The sequence below is a fragment of the Zingiber officinale genome, chromosome 9B (genome assembly GCF_018446385.1).
Source record: "Zingiber officinale cultivar Zhangliang chromosome 9B, Zo_v1.1, whole genome shotgun sequence".
NCBI classification, from domain to species: domain Eukaryota; kingdom Viridiplantae; phylum Streptophyta; class Magnoliopsida; order Zingiberales; family Zingiberaceae; genus Zingiber; species Zingiber officinale.
In genome coordinates, this window is record NC_056003.1 from 13,685,616 (window position 1) to 13,705,204 (window position 19,589).

General features: G+C 40.1%; 2 protein-coding genes and 1 non-coding gene across 3 annotated transcripts; all 3 read left to right on the plus strand.

Moving 5' to 3' along the window:
• The first annotated feature begins 14,765 nt into the window (after window positions 1-14,765).
• Window positions 14,766-16,740, plus strand: LOC122025757 (E3 ubiquitin-protein ligase RMA1-like). The gene is made up of 2 exons (XM_042584629.1): window positions 14,766-14,976; window positions 15,796-16,740. The coding sequence occupies exon 2, from the start codon at window positions 15,839-15,841 to the stop codon at window positions 16,490-16,492; it is 654 nt and encodes a 217-aa protein (XP_042440563.1). The 5' UTR covers window positions 14,766-14,976; window positions 15,796-15,838; the 3' UTR covers window positions 16,493-16,740.
• A 165-nt stretch (window positions 16,741-16,905) lies between these two features.
• Window positions 16,906-16,979, plus strand: TRNAV-AAC. Its single transcript has one exon. It is a non-coding gene; the product is annotated as a tRNA-Val (tRNA).
• Window positions 16,980-17,348: 369 nt separating this feature from the next.
• On the plus strand, window positions 17,349-19,566 carry LOC122023389. Its single transcript, XM_042581464.1, has 5 exons — window positions 17,349-17,795; window positions 17,900-17,949; window positions 18,035-18,122; window positions 19,099-19,215; window positions 19,310-19,566. Exons 1-5 carry the CDS (start codon window positions 17,349-17,351, stop codon window positions 19,361-19,363), a joined length of 756 nt encoding a protein of 251 aa, XP_042437398.1. The 3' UTR covers window positions 19,364-19,566.
• The last annotated feature ends 23 nt before the right edge of the window (window positions 19,567-19,589 follow it).

Below are 19,589 nucleotides of genomic sequence, written 5' to 3' on the forward strand. Positions count from 1 at the left end.
ATTCTCTTTAAGATTGTCACAAATTGCCTTCTGCCAATCACATCTAAACCCTTGTCAGAGATCCGACCATATCACTGCCTGATGCTTTATGGATTGTGTCGGCGCCTTGATTTTGACATCATGTCGAGCATTTATTCGTCTATCATCTCCTATAGTGAGCCTAACAGCTTCACCGTTTATATGCCTTATGGGCATATAATTACGGATTGACTCGAGACCCTACAGATTGATGTCTCCAAGGGAAGGATAGTCAAGATGGTGAGGCAGGATTGTAGACTTGGAAAACGTGCATTTTCCAAGTCTGGCATCATAAGACAATATGGGGAGGTTCGTTGGAAGGACGGGAGAGCACTGGGTGAGTTACCACGGACACCTCCACGACAGGTTGATGTTGCTCCTGTTGCTGCTCCTCCTCCTGCAGCTGCTGAGTATGGAGAGGTAGATCGCTGAGCTGGAGAGCCTTATCGATCAGCACGATGAGCTGCTGGCTGCTAAGCTCCATGGGTTGCGCGTTCGGATTGACCAGCATTACGATGATCTACGCAGTCAGCATTTGGCGACGCAGCAGGTGCTTTTGGGATGGATGGCCAGCTACCAACCTCCGCAGTATTACTCATGCTATCCACCCTCGAGCAACAGCATGCCGCCTCAGGGACTCATTCCTCCAGCTGATGATGATGATGCTCCTCATATTGAGGATGTTGATTGATACACCTTGTTTTATGTTGGTCATTTTAATTGCCTATGTTTCGGATACTGGTTGATAGATACATGTGTCTGACCTGGATATTAGCTATTTTCATATATTTTGCTACTCGTTTTTCTATTACTTGCTTCTCTTTATGTTTCAGTTCTTATTGGCTATTTATATGCTTTTCATATGTCATGTCTTGATTGTCTCTTATTTACTGTCCGATAATACACTTAGAGGGAATTCTATGTGGATTAAGAAAGAGACAGTATGAGTTAAGAGGGAGTACTTTAAGTCTTATTACCTAATTCGCACATTTTCGGTGTTTGACAAAGGGGGAGAAGATGACTAAGTTTAGAGATGAATGAAGTTTTGATTTTAGGGGAGAGGATAACCTTGAGGATTATTGACTTCCTTACATAGTGTTGTTGTTGGAACCCCAAGGTGTTTTGATGTGATCAAACAAGCTAAGTTAGGTCCTGCGTTTGTTTAACCCTTGTGTCTAAGTGTGCAAGAGCTTAGGAACACAGGAAGTCGAGCGGAAGACGCGACAAGCGAGAAGGACGGCACGGGAGAGAGCCAACGGGCTCGGTGCGTCCGAGGGACGAGGTGACCGCGGAAGAGTACACCGGTGGATGAGAAGAACGTGCGCGGCGTTCGAGGGACGAGAAACCGGGAAGGAAAGCTGCTCGAGGAGAAGGTCGGAACATGGGTTCGGGTGAGCCCTATTTCGAATGGCCGAGATCACCCAAGCTAGTGGAGCCGGAACAGAAGACCCGGACCGAGACGAGCTGAACCGAAGCGGAGCGACCGGACGGAAAAAGTCAACCAGAGTTGACTTTTGGGGTCCGGGGCGCCTGGACCGAAGTTTTTGACCAGATCGAGTCAAACTCGATCTGAACGTTGGGGGATAAAGTTTTATCCCCCCAGGGCGCCCGGAACCCCTTCGGGGCGCCCCGACCAGTGCTATAAATATAACACTGGTTTGCACAGATCATTTAACTCACTTGTAATCAATTCTTTCTGTGCTTTCAGTTGTGTTCTTTTCATTTGTGCTGTCAATGTTGTAAAGAGGTTTCTCCGCCCAGAGGAGATCATAGTGCGCTTACTTTCCTTGGATTAGCAATCCTCTGATTGCAAACCAAGTAAATCTCTGGTGTATGATTTCTTTACTTAGTCTCTACTTTTTATTACAAGTGTTTATGATATAGTTGAAATCCGAGAAAGGTTCGAGTTTTATTTTGTAGGGCAATTCACCCCTCCCCTCTTGCCGGCCTCCAAAGGGACCAACAAGTGGTATCAGAGCAAGGCGCTTCAGGAGGACTAACCGCCGATCGAAGCAACAAGATGGTCGGACCAAGCATCGTTCCACCAAAATTCGAGGGGAACTTCGCAGACTGGAAGCGTCGTATGGAGGTATTCCTAAGAACTGATTTCGAAATTCGGTTTATAATGAAGTATGGTTTTTTAGCTCCGACGAATCAAGATGGAAAAGAAAAAGAAGAGAGCAATTGGACGAAGAAGGAGCAGAGTGAATCTGTAGCAAATAACCGTGCGGAATATCACTTGCTGAGTGTATTACCACCTCAAGAGGTCAACCGCATCGGAAGCTATTCATCTGCTAAAGAACTCTGGGAGAAGTTCCTGGAACTCCATGAAGGCACGTCTGAAGCGAAGCTTGCTAGAAGAGACATCCTCCGGAACAAGTTGATGAACATTCGTCTGGAAAAAGGTGAGAAGGTAGTTAATCTACACGCAAAGGTAAAAGAACTGATTACTGATCTCGAGAACCTCGGAGAAACGGTAACAAATCGGGACAGCATACGCTACGCACTCAACGCGTTTCCAAGAACTCTGGAGTGGACGTCAATCATCGACGCCTACTACATCTCAAAGGACCTGGAGGTAAGTACATTAGAGGAATGTTTTTCTACCCTTGAATTACACGAAACTAGATGTGCAGAGATATCAAAGGACACAACCCAGACTATGGCGCTGAACGCAACTAACAAGGATGAACCCGAGTCAGACTCCGAAGACGATCAAGAAGCGTACATGGTAAGAAACTTTAAAAAGTTTTTTAGATCTAATAAATTTAAAATGCAGAATAAAAAGAATCAAAAAGGTAGAAGAAAGGTACGGTGCTACCAGTGTCAGAAGGAGGGGCACCTAAGGGAAGACTGCCCAGAACTCAAGAAGGTCAAAATGAAGACACCCAAGAAACACAACCTAAAAGCAACTTGGGACGACACTTCTTCATCCGAATCAGAAGCTCAAGAATATGCCGGGATAGCACTGATGGCAAGCTACGAAGGACAAAGTACATCAGAATCCAGCATCGATGAAGGGGGAGCGACCTCAGATGGAAGTAGCGAAGCAGGGGGAGATTCAGGCTTCAAGTCTGATATGGTAAGTGAGGTATGCCTCTTACCCCCTGATGAACTTTACTTTGGTATCAAAGCTATGACTAAATCCATGTATAAATTAGAAAATAAAAATGCCAAATTAGAAAATGAAATTTTAGAAACAAAGAGAATCTTGGCAAAATCATGTCTTATAGAGGATTTTGAAAAATTGAAAATTGAAAATGAAAAACTAAAAGAAGAAATAGAAAGATTGAAAAAATCTAATGGTTCAAATATCTCTACTTTTAGAAATTATAGATGTTTAAATTGGTATTATAGATTTCATCAAAGTCAAATTAGAAATATATCAAAAATCTATATACCTAGGAAATACTTGGTTAATCCTGTAGGTAGGAACCTCTACTGGGTTCCAAAAACCTGTTTAATTTAAAATTAAAGTCAGACTTAGCATTTTCAGCAAGGAAATTAAACAACTAATTTCTTTATGAGGCTTTGTCTAAGGAAGTGGTTGTTGCTCCAATTGTTAGGATGTATACTAAAAGTCTAGCTTTTGGTATAAACATTTATCTAGAAATAAGAATCACATTGGTCAAATGTCTACATTTATGATAAATGTAGTTGTTCAATTAATTTATATTGTAGATAACATGGTGTGTGGTGTCACACACAGAGGATCATGTTATCAGTACCTTATAAATTATAAACAGTAGCTCACGACCAAGATGGAAAGGAACAAACCATTGGAAGGTCGTAGTGTAATTAGGTATTAGTTTGTCTTAACTATATAATTACACTAGTACACTTAGAGTGTATTGAGTAGGACCATTAGAGGTCGTCTCTTTTATACTGACTTTATAAAGGGACGAAGACCTCAGTTATTATGGAAGTGTGTGCTCTTAATCCTAATATAATAACAAGCACATATATTTGATATTTATTTCTTTAATTTATCAATAGGTGAGATTTAGTTCGATAAATCAATAAGCCCGATAAGTTGGGAAATGATATCACTTATAGTGTGTGTTGTTGATTATAGAAGGAAACTGTGTCCTAGTAATTTAGGTTGATAATGTCCCCAAGAGGAGCTCATAAAGATTGTCATGTTAAACCCTGCAGGTGGACTTAGTCCGACATGATGATGAAGTTGAGTGGTACTACTCTTGGAGCTAGATATTAATTAAGTGAGTTATCAGTAACTTACTTAATTAGTGGACATTTATTATCTTAAACACAGGGAGACTAACACACTCATAATAAGAAGGAGCCCAAAATGTAATTTGGGATTGGTGCGGTAGTTCAATAATAGTTCTCTAGTGGAATGAATTATTATTGATAAAATTAAGTTGTATGTTCAGGGCGAACACGGGATGCTTAATTTTATCGGGAGACCAAAACTAATTCCTCCTCTCGGTCCCTATCGTAGCCTCTTAATTATAGAGTACTATACCCACATTCTTACCCATCCCATAGGGGCCGGCCAAGCTAGCCTGGAGACCAAGCTAGGGTCGGCCAAAGTTTGGTTCATGGGTGCTTCATGGTGGTCGGCCCTAGCTTGGGTTCAAGCTTGGTGTGGCCGGCCCAAATTAAAATAAAAGGATTTTTATTTTTTAAAATTTTTCTTATGTGGATAACATAATTTAAAAGAGTTTAAAAATTTAAATTTGTCCTTTTATAAGATTCTACAAAAGATTAAGAGAAGAGCTAAATCTCTTTCCTTATTTGTAGATTAAAAGGTTGATTTTAATTTTGGTAAAAACTTTCCTTTTAACCATGTTCATGATTTAAAAGAAAGTTTAAAAATTAATAATTCTCTTTTATTAGTTTCTACAAAAGATTAAGAAAAGATTTGATATCTTTCCTTATTTGTAGATTGAAAGGAGATTTTAATTTTTAGAGATAACTTTTCAGAAATTATCCACATGTTTAAAGAAAGATTTAATTTATAAAATTTCCTTTTAACCAATCATGAAGGGATAAAAATTATTGGAGAAATTTTTTATAAAATTTCCGGAAGCAAATAAGGAAGTTTTAATTTGTATTTAAAATTTTTATTTGCTTGGAGATTTGGTGTGGCCGGCCATTATAGTAATGAGAAGAAAAATTATTTTTAATTAAATAAAATTTTTCTTTTCATGGCAAAAGAATTAAGGAAGTTTTTATTAAAATTTCCTTATTTGCCAAGACCAAGGATTATAAAAGAGGAGGTAGAGGAGCCTTCATGGGTGAACAACCTCTATTCTTTTCCTCCCTCTCTTCCTTGGTTTTGGTGGCCGGCCCTATTTCTCTCCTCTCCTCTTGTTGGCCGAAACCTATCTTCTTGGTGGAGCTCTTGTTTGTGGCCGGATCAAGGAAGGAGAAGAAGAAGAGAAAGCAAGCCTCGTCTCTAGCATCCCTTGGAGCATTGGTGGTGGCCGAAATTCTTCATCCTTGAAGAAATTTATTGTGGCCGAAATCTAGGAGAAAGAAGGAAGGTGGAAAGGTGGTTCTCATCTCGGAAGATCGTTGCCCACACAACGTCCGAGGTTAGAAGAGGAATACGGTAGAAGATCAAGAGGTCTTTGTCTTCAAAAGAAAGGTATAACTAGTAATGTTTTTCCGCATCATGCTAGTTTTATTTCTTTGTAAAAATACCAAATACAAGAGGCATGCGATTCTAGTATTTCGAATTTATTTTCGATGTTGTGTTCTTTTGTTTTTCTTTTTCCTTGTGATTTGATTATTTTTTTTGGTTGACCTAAAGTTATTTAAGGAAATTAAATATTAGCTTTCCTTAAAAGGCTTTGTCTAATCGGTGGTGGTTGCTCCCATATCCAAGAAGGCCATGTGCCTCGCCACGTCAGTATTGGAAGACAATTTTGAAAATTAATATTTAATAGAATTAATAACCTAGGTGATTTGGATCAAAAGTGTTAAGTTCCGCAGGAGATCCAAGTCTAAACCTAAAAGAACAAATAAATTAAACTTTGGATCAAACGTGTTAAGTTCTGCAGGCGATCCAAGTTTAATTTAAAAGAACACATGGTAGCTAGGAAAATGTTCAGATCTTTGTACAAAATTTTTGTACAGTGGAACCATTAGGTTTTCCGAGTAGCAACCAACACCAATAACCAAGAAGGCCTAGTGTCTCGCCACGACCTAGAAGCCAAGTATCGAAATGAAAAGTTTAATTGACTAACTGAAAAAGCATTAATTTTAATTATTTAATGCTTTAAAAGAGTTATTCAATTTGTGTTAGAAAATATTTTTAAAAAAATAAAAAATTCTTAGAAGTTTTTTATCTTAGAAATTTTTATAAAAATTGACTTAGAAATTTTTTTTATGAAAGTTATCTTAGAATTTTTTATGATAATATTGCCTTATAATTTTTCTTAAAATTGACTTAGAATTGTTTCTTATAAATATTAACTTAGAATTTTTTTTTAATTAGAAAAGTTTTTTTTGGGAATGTTAAGATAAGTTTCAAACTTAAAATTTTTTTAACACTTATGACTGTTTTTATCTGAAAAATGTTTTACTTAAATTTTTCTCGAAAGAAAAATTCTGAAGAGTGTCTTTACTTAGACATTTTTTACACTCAAAGTTTTGTTTGAATTTACCTTAGACTTGTTTATAATCCCAATTTTTATGTGATCAAAGGGGGAGAAGTATGTTAAGTCTAGGGGGAGGTAATATAATTTTTCATTTGAAAAAGATTTGGACTTATTTGAATATAAACTGTTTTTATTGCATGTGTTTACCCTAACTTAACTTGGGTTGCTCACATCAAAAAGGGGAGATTGTTGGAACCCCAAGGTGTTTTGATGTGATCAAACAAGCTAAGTTAGGTCCTGCGTTTGTTTAACCCTTGTGTCTAAGTGTGCAGGAGCTTAGGAACACAGGAAGTCGAGCGGAAGACGCAGCTAGCGAGAAGGACGGCACGGGAGAGAGCCGACGGGCTCGGTGCGTCCGAGGGACGAGGTGACCGCGGAAGAGTACACCGGTGGACGAGAAGAACGTGCGCGACGTTCGAGGGACGAGAAACCGGGAAGGAAGGCTGCTCGTGGAGAAGGCTGGAACATGGGTTCGGGTGAGCCCTATTCCGGATGGCCAAGATCAACCAAGCTAGTGGAGCCGGAACAGAAGACCCGGACCGAGACGAGCTGAACCGAAGCGGAGCGACCGGACGAAAAAGTCAACCAGAGTTGACTTTTGGGGTCCGGGGCGCCCAGACCGAAGTTTTTGACCAGATCGAGTCAAACTCGATCTGAACGTTCGGGGATAAAGTTTTATCCCCCCAGGGCGCCCGGAACCCCTTCGGGGCGCCCCGACCAGTGCTATAAATATAGCACTGGTTTGCACAGATCATTTAACTCACTTGTAATCAATTCTTTCTGTGCTTTCAGTTGTGTTCTTTTCATTTGTGCTGTCAACATTGTAAAGAGGCTTCTCCGCCCAGAGGAGATCATAGTGCGCTTACTTTCCTTGGATTAGCAATCCTCTGATTGCAAACCAAGTAAATCTCTGGTGTATGATTTTTTTACTTAGTCTCTACTTTTTATTACAAGTGTTTATGATATAGTTGAAATCCGAGAAAGGTTCGAGTTTTATTTTGTAGGGCAATTCACCCCTCCCCTCTTGCCGGCCTCCAAAGGGACCAACAGTTGTATCCGTCTTAGGGGGAGGATCTTGATTCCCCTAAAATTATGGAAATATGAGCATTTCTGATCTAAACTTAAATCGTGTTGTCAAACAACAAAAAGGGGGAGATTGTTGATACAGTCTGACCTGACTGTTGTTTTGATGTTGACACTGATTTAAGTTTGTATCAGATATTAATTAAACTCAGATTGATTACTGATCAAGGTTGATCAGGTGGAAGGGAAAAGTCCAAGTGTGGAAACTTGGCACGCGAAGTCGGAGAGGACTCGGTAGCTCGTTCTTTGGACCGGACGAAGTCGGAGAGGGCTCGGTAGCTCGTTCTCTGGACTAGGTCAGAGAGGGCTTGGTAGCTCGTTCTCCGGACTAGGTCAGAGAGGGCTCGGTAGCTCGTTCTCTGGACCGGACGAAGTCGGAGAGGGCTCGGTAGCTCGTTCTCCGGACTAGGTCAGAGAGGGCTCGGTAGCTCGTTCTCTAGACCAGGAAGGCTTTAGGGTTTAGGGTTGGGAAGCTCTAAACCTACATAGGCATTGGATTGATCTGTTGACCGATCCAGTGATACTATGGTTATCTGATCGGTCACCAGACCGATCAGTAACCAATCAGTAACACTCTGTGAACTCACCGAGAATTACTGATCGGTCTGTAGATCGATCAGGAGGCAACGGAGTTCGGGAGAAAGGATAGGGGATCGGTCTGTGGACCGATCCACCTATAGCCTGATCGGTCCACAAACCGATCAGAGCCCTCCTGGACCGATCAGGCTGTAGTCTGATCGGTCAAAAAGTCTGTGGATCGGTCTGCTGACCGATCCACAATAATGTCTGTAGTTTCTGCTGTTTCTCTGCAACTTTTGATTCGTCTGATTTAACCATGTGCTGTGAGCTTTTTAAATCTGTAGGTTGCAGGTATCATGCCAATGCTTAAATTCAAATCAAGCTCCATCAGAAGAATAAGACAAAGTGTTCTTTCTACTGTGTTTCGCTGCAAATGGTGCAATTGGAGCATCAACATTTACTGGCTGCGATCTGGCTGCGATCAGTTGGCAATCAGCTTGACTCCTGCTTATTGGTTCGAGCTCAGAGACACCTGTAAAGACCATGGGTTCTATTGGTGTGAGTTCAGAGAACCAGATGAGGAGGAAGCGTGATTGGCGACGCCTTAACTTGCAGCAGCGATTCGATGCAGGTTGACAGCGATTCGGTACAGGCTGAACGCAGTGGAAAAGCAGAGGCATAAGAAGAAGGATGAAGAGATGTTCGAAAAAAAAAAGGAAAAAAACTCTCTGTCAATCAAGCGAGTGTGCTAAGCTTTGAGCTCTTGGCTGAAAAGCTGCTTCCTTCTTGCGCTCTGCTTTCACTGTCGTCTTCGCGTGGCTGTGAGCATATTCTTCATTCTCTTTAGCCACTGATCATTGTAAGTCTTGTGCTTTATTTACATATCTTCTGAGACTTTGTGGAGAGGTTACTCTACCGAGAAGGAGGAAATCTTTAGCCGGAATCTATCCGGGGTGTGATCTACCGAAAGATCAAGGAATCGTCCACCTTACGGACACGCCGAGGAGTAGGGGCAAGTTATCCCCGAACCTCGTACATACTGGTGTTAGTAGTGTTTGTCTCTTTTTCTTGTATTATATTTTCGTTTGCATATTTCCGCTGCGTTAACGACTTGTAGGAAGAAGTTCTTTAAGCTTTTAGAGGAGGTTATTCACACCCCCCTCTCTAGCCATCCGAAGATCCTAACACTAGTAATCTAGGTTGATAATGTCCCCAAGAGGAGCTCATAAGGATTGTCATGTTAAATCCTGCAGGTGGACTTAGTCCGACATGACGATAAAGTTGAGTGGTACTACTCTTGGACTAAGATATTAATTAAAGAGAGTTGTCAGTAACTCATTTAATTAGTAGACATTCGACATCTTAAACACAGGGAGAATAACACACTCATAATAAAAGGGAGCCCAAAATGTAATTTGGGATTGGTGCGGTAGTTCAATAATAATTCTTTAGTGCTATGAATTATTATTGATGAAATTAAGTTGGATGTTCGGGGCGAACACGGGAAGCTAATTTCATCGGGAGACCAAAACTAATTCCTCCTCTCTGTCCCTATTGTAGCCTCTTGTATATAGAAAATTATACCCACCTATACCACCTTCCTACCTATCCTAATGGGGTCGGCCAAGACCAATAGGATGAGCCAAGTAGGTGGCCGGCCAATGCTTGGAGCCCAAGCATAAGTGGCCAACCCTAATCAAATTAAAAGGGTTTTACTTTTTAAAATTTTTCTTATGTGGATTCCATGGTTTTAAAAGAGAGTTTAAAATTTAAATCTTTCCTTTCTACAAAAGATTAAGAAAAGATATGATATCTTTCCTTATTTGTAGATTGAAAGGAAGATTTTAATTTTGATAAAACTTTCCTTTTTTGTAACCATGTTCATGATTTAAAAGAGAGTTTTAAAATTATAAATTTTTTCCTTTGATAAGTTTCTACAAAGGATTAAGAAAAGATTTGATATCTTTTCTTATTTATAGATTGAAAGGAGATTTTAATTTTAAATATAACTTTCCTTTTTGGAAATCATCCACATGTTTAAAAGAAAGATTTTAATTTATAAAATTTCCTTTTATAACCAGCCATGAAGGGAAAAATTAATAGAGAAATTTTTATTTAAAATTTCTGGAAACAAATTAGGAAGTTTTAATTCTTGTGTTATTAAATCTTTCCTTGTTTGGAGCTATGAGGTGGCCGACCATTATAATTAAGAAAAGGAAATTGGTTTTAATCAATTAAATTTTCCTTTTCATGGCAAAGAAAATAAGGAAGGTTTTATTTAAATTTTCCTTATTTGCCAAGACCAAGGATTATAAAAGAGGGGGTAGGGGTGCCTTCATGGGTGCGAACTCTATTCTATTCCTCTCCTCTCTTCCTTGGTGTGGCCGGCCCTCTTATTTTCCTTTTTCCTTTTTTCTTTCCTCTCCTTGGCCGAACCTCATCATCTCTTGAAGCTTAGAAGGTGGCCGGATCTTGCTAGGAGAAGAAGGAGAGAAAGGAGGCTTTGTTTCTTGCATCCCTTGGAGCTTGGTGGTGGTGGCCGAACCTATGTATATTGAACGAACATAAACAAACTCTTACCAAGCCGAACACCAAGCTTGTTCACGAACGCTTGGTTCATTTACAACCCTAGTGCCCACCTCTTGCCTCTTGGATGAGTGGTCGCCACCTACTGTACGACATGTGGCTCAGTCTCCTGGTGTGAAGGAGCTCTCGACTAGGGCCCTTTACGTGACTGATGACTGCTCGATTAACGTCGCTCGAATGCTATTGGGGCTCGGCGGTCACCTCTTTCTTCTTTGCTGCATGGACTTCTTCCACATTAATGTACTCATTGGTCTTCTTTTGGAGATGACCAAAATCCTTCGGCGGCCGTCAAATGAGCGATCAGAAGAACTCTCCCTCGGTGATCCCTTGGGTGAAGGTGTTCACCAACACATCTAAGGAGATTGCTGGAATGTCCATTGCTACTTGATTGAAGCGTTGGATATAGGCCCTCAGGGCCTCTCGAGGCCCTTGCTTCAACGAGAAGAAATTCACACTAGTCTTCTGGTGGTGGCGACTACTAACAAAGTGGTGTAGAAATGCCACACAGAAGTCTTTGAAGCTGTAGATCGAGCTGTCTGGCAACCGCTTGAACCACCGTTGCGCCGATCTAAACAGAGTAGTAAGGAAGACTCAGCACTTCACTCCGTCCATGTACTGGTGAAGAGTAGCAGCATTATCAAACTTGACCAAATGGTCATCAGGATCGGTTGTTCCATTGTACTCTCCGATCGTTAGCGGGGTATAATGTTTCGGAAGAGGGTCATTTAGGATCTCATCCGAAAATTATTAATTGACCCGTTCGAGTGAGTCATCTTCTCTCGGTGCTTTTCCCTTTCGTGCATCCTGTATGGGTGCTTCATCCGAGGAAGATCCTCGGTCTCTATCCGCCCGGCCTCTTTTTACTGGGGGAGTCTATGATAGTGCTCGGTTGAAGGGATTGGTGCATTACAGGCGCCCCCATAGGAGCTGATCGGTCTCCTATTTGGCTCTCGAGCGGAAAGTTGATCCGTTCGATCTTCTCTTTCTCTTTCAATCTGCCGACCTGCTATAGAGGCAGCGGGCTCATGCATTGGTCGATCGACCAACACTTGTTGCTGTTGCTCCAATATTTTTGTCACTCGAGCTTGTATTAGTGCATCGAGTTCCTCTTGCGTCAGTGTCACTATTGTGAGTCATCCAACGTCTTCTATCTTTTTATTCGGATGCAGGCAACATTCCCACAGACGGCGCCAAATTGATCACGCCCGAATGAAGGAAGCTGGAAAGCTGGGAATGGGATGACCGCTAACGGGATGAAGACCTCGATCCTACAAAACAAAACCAAAACCAAGGAAGGGGTCCCTGGCATTGGCCCTGCGAGGCTCAAGTCAAAATCAGAAAGAGAATGAATAATCCAAAAAATAGAAAATCTTACCTTCCTCATACTTGGTGTACCCTTTTATACCTTTTTCTGTGATCGTTTATCTGCCCTTATTTAATGATATTAATTGCTAGAGGAAGATTTATTTGTCTTGACTTCCATGCATTGATGATAAATGTAGTGTTCTTCTTTGTCTTGGCTTCCTCATATTTAATGATAGATGGCATGTTCCCTTTTGCTTTCTTGTCTCCTCCTGTGTAATGTCATTCCTTGCGTCGGACGAGTGGTCAGAGCGGCTCATTTCCCTGCCAACCGACTCATGATGCCCCGACCGGCCGGCCGGGTGATGTTCGCTCGGCCACTCCATTGCTGACCGGGATAACTGTAAGCCCGGCGTTGACCGCCTTGATTTTGACCGACACCGTGTCAATTGACCCATGACAGGTGAACTCTCCTTTATCGCTGCATCAATTGCCAATATGATGAATATTACTCCACTTTTAATTCGCTGTTGTATCTCTTCATACATTGTCATTTGTTCGTTGTTATTTTTTAGTATCAAATAATTGATCAAAGTAATCATCATCATGAACTTGATCCAGCAAGGATGATGTTGAAAATTCATTAGAATGACGCTCCTTGCAAAGAAAATTATGCAATCCGGCACAATCCTAAAAAAGCTTGACGTGTGTTACATTGGAAAGAGAACACTTGATTAGCAGATGAAGCTTAGATTCAACGGCGGAGGAGGTCGATCTTGGAGCAAGGAAGAGGTAGAATCATGGAGAAAGGGAAAAGAGAGGCAATGGAGGTCGAAAAGAGAGAGACGCGTTGGGTTAAAAGTCCATAGAAATATCAAGGATGAATAAATGATTTTTTTTCTTTTATTTTTTAAAGTTTACTAAAGGGTTAAAATTTGTATCTAAAGAAATTTAAAAGAATCCATAAAAATTTATAAAAGTTTGGATACCAAAAGATTTTCATAGAGTTTTAAAAAATCAAATTTCAATACTATATAACTTTTTAAAACTCTACAAAAATCTAATTTGAATACCATTAAATTTTTATAGTGTTTATAAAATTCTAGATTGAAAACACTTTTAAAATCATAAAAGTCATTGAAATAATTAAAAATCGAATAACAAATAATTTACATTTACATTGGATGAAAATAATAAATTTTCTTCCTTTAGTTTTTTTTTTATTAATATCCTATCAATAGTGAAATATAGGAAGAAAGAAAACAAGTTGAAAAAATATCAAAAATGTCGAAATTAAATTTGTCAAAAAATACATATTAAATTTTTACTAAAAATAAAGATTATTAGAAAAATACTTGACTTTAATATATTTTTTACAAGTGACATTTTCTTCTTTCTTTATTTTTAGGGATCTCATAAATAAATTAAAGCTCTTCTCGAAGGATTATGCAAAAGCAACTTCATCTTGTATCTATTTTTCTCTCTTGTTATCCTTGGGGCCATGATATTATGGTAGAATATTTAGATTGTCATCTAGATACTCACGATTTGAATCTCAACTACAGTATATTTGCAGGAATTTTTTTTTCAAATAGAGAGTGTAATCAAAGGATGTTGAATTTTTGGGTTATTCGTTGTATGTGCTTCCTAATTTACTTTGATGATCGATTAAAAAACTTTCAAAAATAATGAATAAGATTAATTGTAATTATTATTTACTTTTCTGACTTACCTAGTATATCAATTATAGCCTATAATAATTGCTCATGTATTTAATTCACAAGTGAGCAAATTGTCGTCATAGAAAAAGTTGGCAAAGTAAAAGCAGAGGCTAATGACCTTGTGTTGGCGACATCGCTTATTGTCATCGTTATTAAAGATGACAAGTCGCAATGTGAGCCATATAAAATAAACCATCCGCGGATCTTTTTTAACCTAAATAATAAAGAATAGTCCGTGCTCCATGGTAAACAACCCACTGGTGACTAGAGTATGCCAACCTTAAAAAGGATATTTTTAAAAAAATAAAAATTGTAAAGGGCATTCTAAAAAATGCAACATACACGAGGTTAAGAAAAGAAAATGAAATTTCCCCTCAATGAAAAAAGAAGACTTCTTTTCCGGTAAAATCTAAAGAAATACTAAGCTTTAAGTCAAGTGGGAAGCCAAAGGACTTTGTTCAAAGTCAAGTCGACAAATAAAAGGATTCAAACAAACGAATAAGACCTTAATTAATGCGAAATTTCCAACAACCACAAGTCCATAACCTATTCAGCTTCATGCATAACGCACTGGAAATTTGGCAATTCAATTCCATATTTAAATATTCATGTTGCGCCAATAAATTTGGTTCAAATATTTTTATAAAAATTTAAAAAGAGTATCCTTTTTATTTTAGTCATTAAATGAAATCGATTCCACGTGAAATGCGCACAATATGAACACGAATCTGTTCCAATCTAAATCGTCCATGAAAACGTGAGAAGGTAATCTTTATAGTTGTTCTTTTCTACGAACAATACCTTTGCTCGTACTCGCGATTGGCATGGGGTCCATTGTCAGTGCTCGCAGGTTAAAGTAGGGTCAGAATTTCTGGCGTAGGTTGAAAAAGTTTGTTATTCGTGATGCCCCTATTTTTTTTCTGTATAATTACAGAATAAAGGCGTTCGTCGCTCGTCAAGTGTATGGTTTCTTCACTGTGGTTTCGTTGCGGTCTCGCCTCCGCAGCGCCCTATAAAGCGAGGGCAGATCGGCCGTCCTCCTCAACGATTCGGGTAGCGTTGGAGCGGGATTCGCCATTGGAGCTCTTCATTCGTAGCTCCTTGCGCCGATTGCTTAGGTTTGTGCTCTCGGAACTTCTCTCGCTCTTCTGGCCTCTCTTTTTTTGTTGGGTTTTCGTTTCTTTCCATTTTTTTTGTTTGCTTTAGAGATCTCGAAAAGACTGGCGATCCTGAAGGACGCCGTGGTTTTAATCCAATGCGTCGGTAAACCTGAATCATTTCGTTTTTTTCCCCCTTAAGTCGACGCACTTGGTTCTTGGAAATTGGAGGAAAAAGGAAAGAGGAATTCTTCTTCCCTTTTCATTTTGTTTCTCTATTGACTTGTGAATGAAGAAGAAGAAGGGGGGAATCATGTGTGCGTTGAGCAGTCAATTTTGGGGTGGAAACTATTATTGTCGGAGTTAATTGACTGCATATGAACTTGGTTGATTAACTCAATTAGGACATTGATGAATTATTGCTTGGCATTTTTGTTTTAGTTTAATCGTAGTTTCTTCTTTCTTGTGATTATTGTAGTCTATTTCTTTTCTAGTTTGGTTAGGATTGAGTTTGTAAAAAATCTGTTTCAATGTATTTCATTAGTTTGTTTTTCGAGTGGTGTCGAAATGGAGTTATTCAACAGACAATGGCCTGACTCGATTAGTCTGTTTGGGTATCGTGTCAGGCTGAGAAGGGGGCAGTGTATCCAACACAGACTTGACTTGGCCCATACCTAGACCCCTCGGGTTTATATTCCTAAATAAAATAATAATAAAAATTAAAATTTATTTTAAAATAGAAAAAATAAAAACTAGAAACCCCATAGGAATACAAAAAATTGTATATTTTAAATGTTTTTTTAATATTTTCGTAATATGTTTTGCTTTTGTTTTCTGCAGTGAGCATCAGTAACCAAACACACTTCAAAAGGTCCAAGTGCAGATGGCTCACGGCGTCGGTGTCTGCTCCTGTGCTCAGACAATGGACAAACCTCCAATGAAAGAACCACCCTCGAATTCCAGCACATTAGGTGTCACCGAACCAGCACGATCGGTGGACGCCTGTTTCGACTGCAATATCTGCTTCGACTGCGCGGTAGAGCCGGTCGTCACGCTCTGTGGCCATCTCTACTGCTGGCCTTGCGTCTACCAGTGGATTCAACTTGAAAGCATCTCGCATAAGCAGTGCCCCGTGTGCAAGGCCCGTCTCTCCCAAGACACTCTTGTCCCGCTCTACGGCTGCGGACGACTCCAACAGACCGCAGCCAAGGGAGACTCTGATGTTCCACGACGTCCAACAACCCGCATGCCCTATGATCATGCTCCATTATCTTATCCAATGCATCAGCAGCAGCCGCAATTCCACCAAGACAACGGACATGTATCAGGGTCTTTTGGGCTCGGCGGCTTCGTTAGCGACGATCCCCCATTTGTTTCGGGCATCCACGGAGAAAGTTTACACCATGAGCAATCTTACTATCTGACACTGAATGGGAAGAGTACCAGGCTTAGGCAGTTGATGCATTTGGAATGCTTACTGCATCAGATTTGGATCTTCCTCTTCTTGTGTGTTGTAGTATGTCTTCTGCTGTTCTAGCTGTTTTCTAAAACGCATTTTGTTTCTAAACAAGTACTATTTGGAGTGGTAGAAGATCATGTTTAATATAAGTCAACATGTAGATTGTTAACCATTTGAAGGAGATTGGAGAGGGTTAAGGTCTAGTTGTTTTTGCATAAAATGGCTTCTCTATGATACTTCTTTTTTTCTGAGAATGTAATTTGTACCCATGAGCATTTCGGAAATGTATCGATCAAAAATCAACTCTCAAAATTAAGCCACCTTTACCTTACAATAGCCATGGAACATAAGCGATGCTTGAAGGTCCATTTATTTGGAAAAATAGATAATAAGGATAAAATGTTTTTGAGAAAAGAAGTTATACGCTATCTTTTTCGATACAGGTCGATTAATTAAATTATATAAAGTAAAAAATTTAGAAATTTGGCATTGGTGTCGTGGTGTAGTTGGTTATCACGTCAGTCTAACACACTGAAGGTCTCCGGTTCGAGTCCGGGCGACGCCACTTTATTTTTGCTTTTTTACAGTTTCATCTTATTCCTTTTTAAAAACTTGTTTAGAAATTTGACATTGGTGTCGTGGTGTAGTTAGTTTTCACGTCAGTCTAACACACTGAAGGTCTCCGGTTCGAGTCCGGGTTAAATCATATCTCGGTTCGAGTCCGGGCGACGCCACTTTATTTTTACTTTTTTACAGTTTCAGCTTCATCCTTTTTCAAAACTTGTTTGGAATAAATGAGTTGAGATCCTCTGTCCCCAAAATGGGGTGTCCCCATGTCCCCTCGCCAACTCGGAATAAATCCTTCAGCCGGATAAGCCACGACCCGCGAGCCAAATTTCCTTTCACCGTTCCAAGCACTCCGAGACTCGCTTGCATGGCGCTCGGTATCCACTCAGCTGGTTACTGCGCCGCCGCCCGCCGCCTCTACGGTTCATCCAAGACCAGGTGGCGGATCGTGGCCGCTGCTCCTCCAGACGGAGCAACGGAGGCTGAGATTAGGGTCTGCGTCAACCGGACCTGCGGGCGACAGGGATCCCGGGAGATCCTTGCCGTTCTCTCCTCCATATGCCCTCCAGGCATATCTGTGGTCTCCTGCGGCTGTCTCGGTCGGTGCGGAGGCGGTCCCAACCTCGCCGTCCTCCCCGCGGGGGCCCTGATCGGCCACTGCGGCACCGCCGCTAAGGCTGGCCAGATCCTGGCCGAGATCTGCGGACCAGGGTTCGATCCTCGAAGGAACCTCGAGGCGCTTGCTCTCAGTAAGAAGGCGGAGAACGCGCTCGAGAAGGGGAACGCCGCCGAGGCCGAGTCGCTCCTTTCCCAGGTTAGGAAAAAGAGAGAGATTCTTTGTTAAGGTTCGATTAGGGTTTAAAAGAGGTAGAAAATTTTGAGAATTTCGTCTTCTAACCAGCTTTTTTTAGCTTGCAGGCCATTGATCTTCAGCCTTCTGGTGGTGTGCATCTCATATACAAAAGCAGGTTTGCGTATATTGAGATAGTTGCTATCAATTGTAATTCATTGCTGCTCAACCATTTTGGTGCATTTCTTTACTTCTTTACTTAGGTCTTCAGTGAGATTAACAATGGGAGATAAAATTGGTGCTCTTGAAGATGCTAAAAGAGCTTCTCTTTTAGCTCCTAATTTCGCACAGGTAAATTTGTTTCTTGGTTGGCTTATTTCCCTACTGTTTCAGGCATCAATGCTAGAAAACAGACGAAAGCATCAAATATAGTTCCTGAACAGATTTCTTTCATCTTGATCTTGTTTTCAACCAGAAATTTGATTAGAAAATCTGCCTTGGTATACTTGGAACGATAGCAAGATCTAGGATACTGCACGAGTTCTAATGAAAAATTTTATGAGCAATACTGAGAATTCAAGTTCATTAGCTAGCTCACTCATTTTTTTTCTAGGTTTGTCTTTCATTATAAGCTGTTGGTACTTATAATGAAACAAAGAGTTTAGTGCAGCACTAAAGAATGTAGATATCAATGGTTTGCCCTTTGTTTTACCGCACCACACCACACCCTTCAGACAATTTTTTTTTTCACTATAATGCTTAATTCATTTTGACTTTCAATTAAAGGATTCTATATTAACTCATTTATATATATATATTTTAAAATCTCTACTTTTATAATTTCTCAGAAAATATCGGATAGGCTACTTCCCATACCAATCCAACTTGGGTGATTTGTATATGCATTGTTCAATTTTACCATCTATTGATTCCAACCAAAATGCAGTTCCTATTTTTGTTTTGATGAAAAAGCTTGGTTTGACTAGTTGATTTGAGTTGGGAACCCCTAGCATGGTATGTTTAAATTTCATTGAAACAATAACCATCTAGTTAAACTACACATCTTAATTCATTCTGCCGAGGAAAATGCATCCTTAGGATTAGTTGTCTATTGTTTATACAAGGATTGAAAACTTGCTTATAAGGAAGTTTCAAAGATAAGAAAGCGATTGAGTTTCTAGAGTTTGGTTTTCAATAGCATTATGAACTTCTGTGACATGATTGTACAGCCTTAGTGCGATATGCATTGTCCCTTATGCGCTTAGCTATTATTCTTAGATCATTCACTGACGAGGTATCAATGTTGTGTACTTACGTTCGCTCGTAGGCATACATATGCGAAGGTGATGTACTATTGGCAATGGAAGAATGGAATGGTGCAGAGGAGGCATATTCAGTCGCTTTGCAGCTTGATCCATCTATTCGCCGTTCCAAATCTTTCAAGGTTCATGTCCTTCCTCTCCAAATCAATGATTCAATCATAAACCTTGAGCATTGCTTAAACATCTCTCCATTGTTGCACGATATCCATTATGCAGGCTCGGGTCGCAAAACTCCAGGAGAAACTTGTAGTTTTAGATGCTTCATCTTGATTCCGTCTATAGAGCATACCACATTTGGTGAGAGGGAGGATAGTGTTGTACATTGTCTAGGGGATTGAGGTTGCTTAAGAGAAACTCGATTCTTATTTACAATCTACTTGATTTATAAACCAAGGGCATTGTATGTGTTATAAGTTGTATTTATTTGCAAATAGGCGTGTATCAATTACTTGATAGAAGTTTGAATATGGCATCGCCATGACAAAGGTTTGTTGCA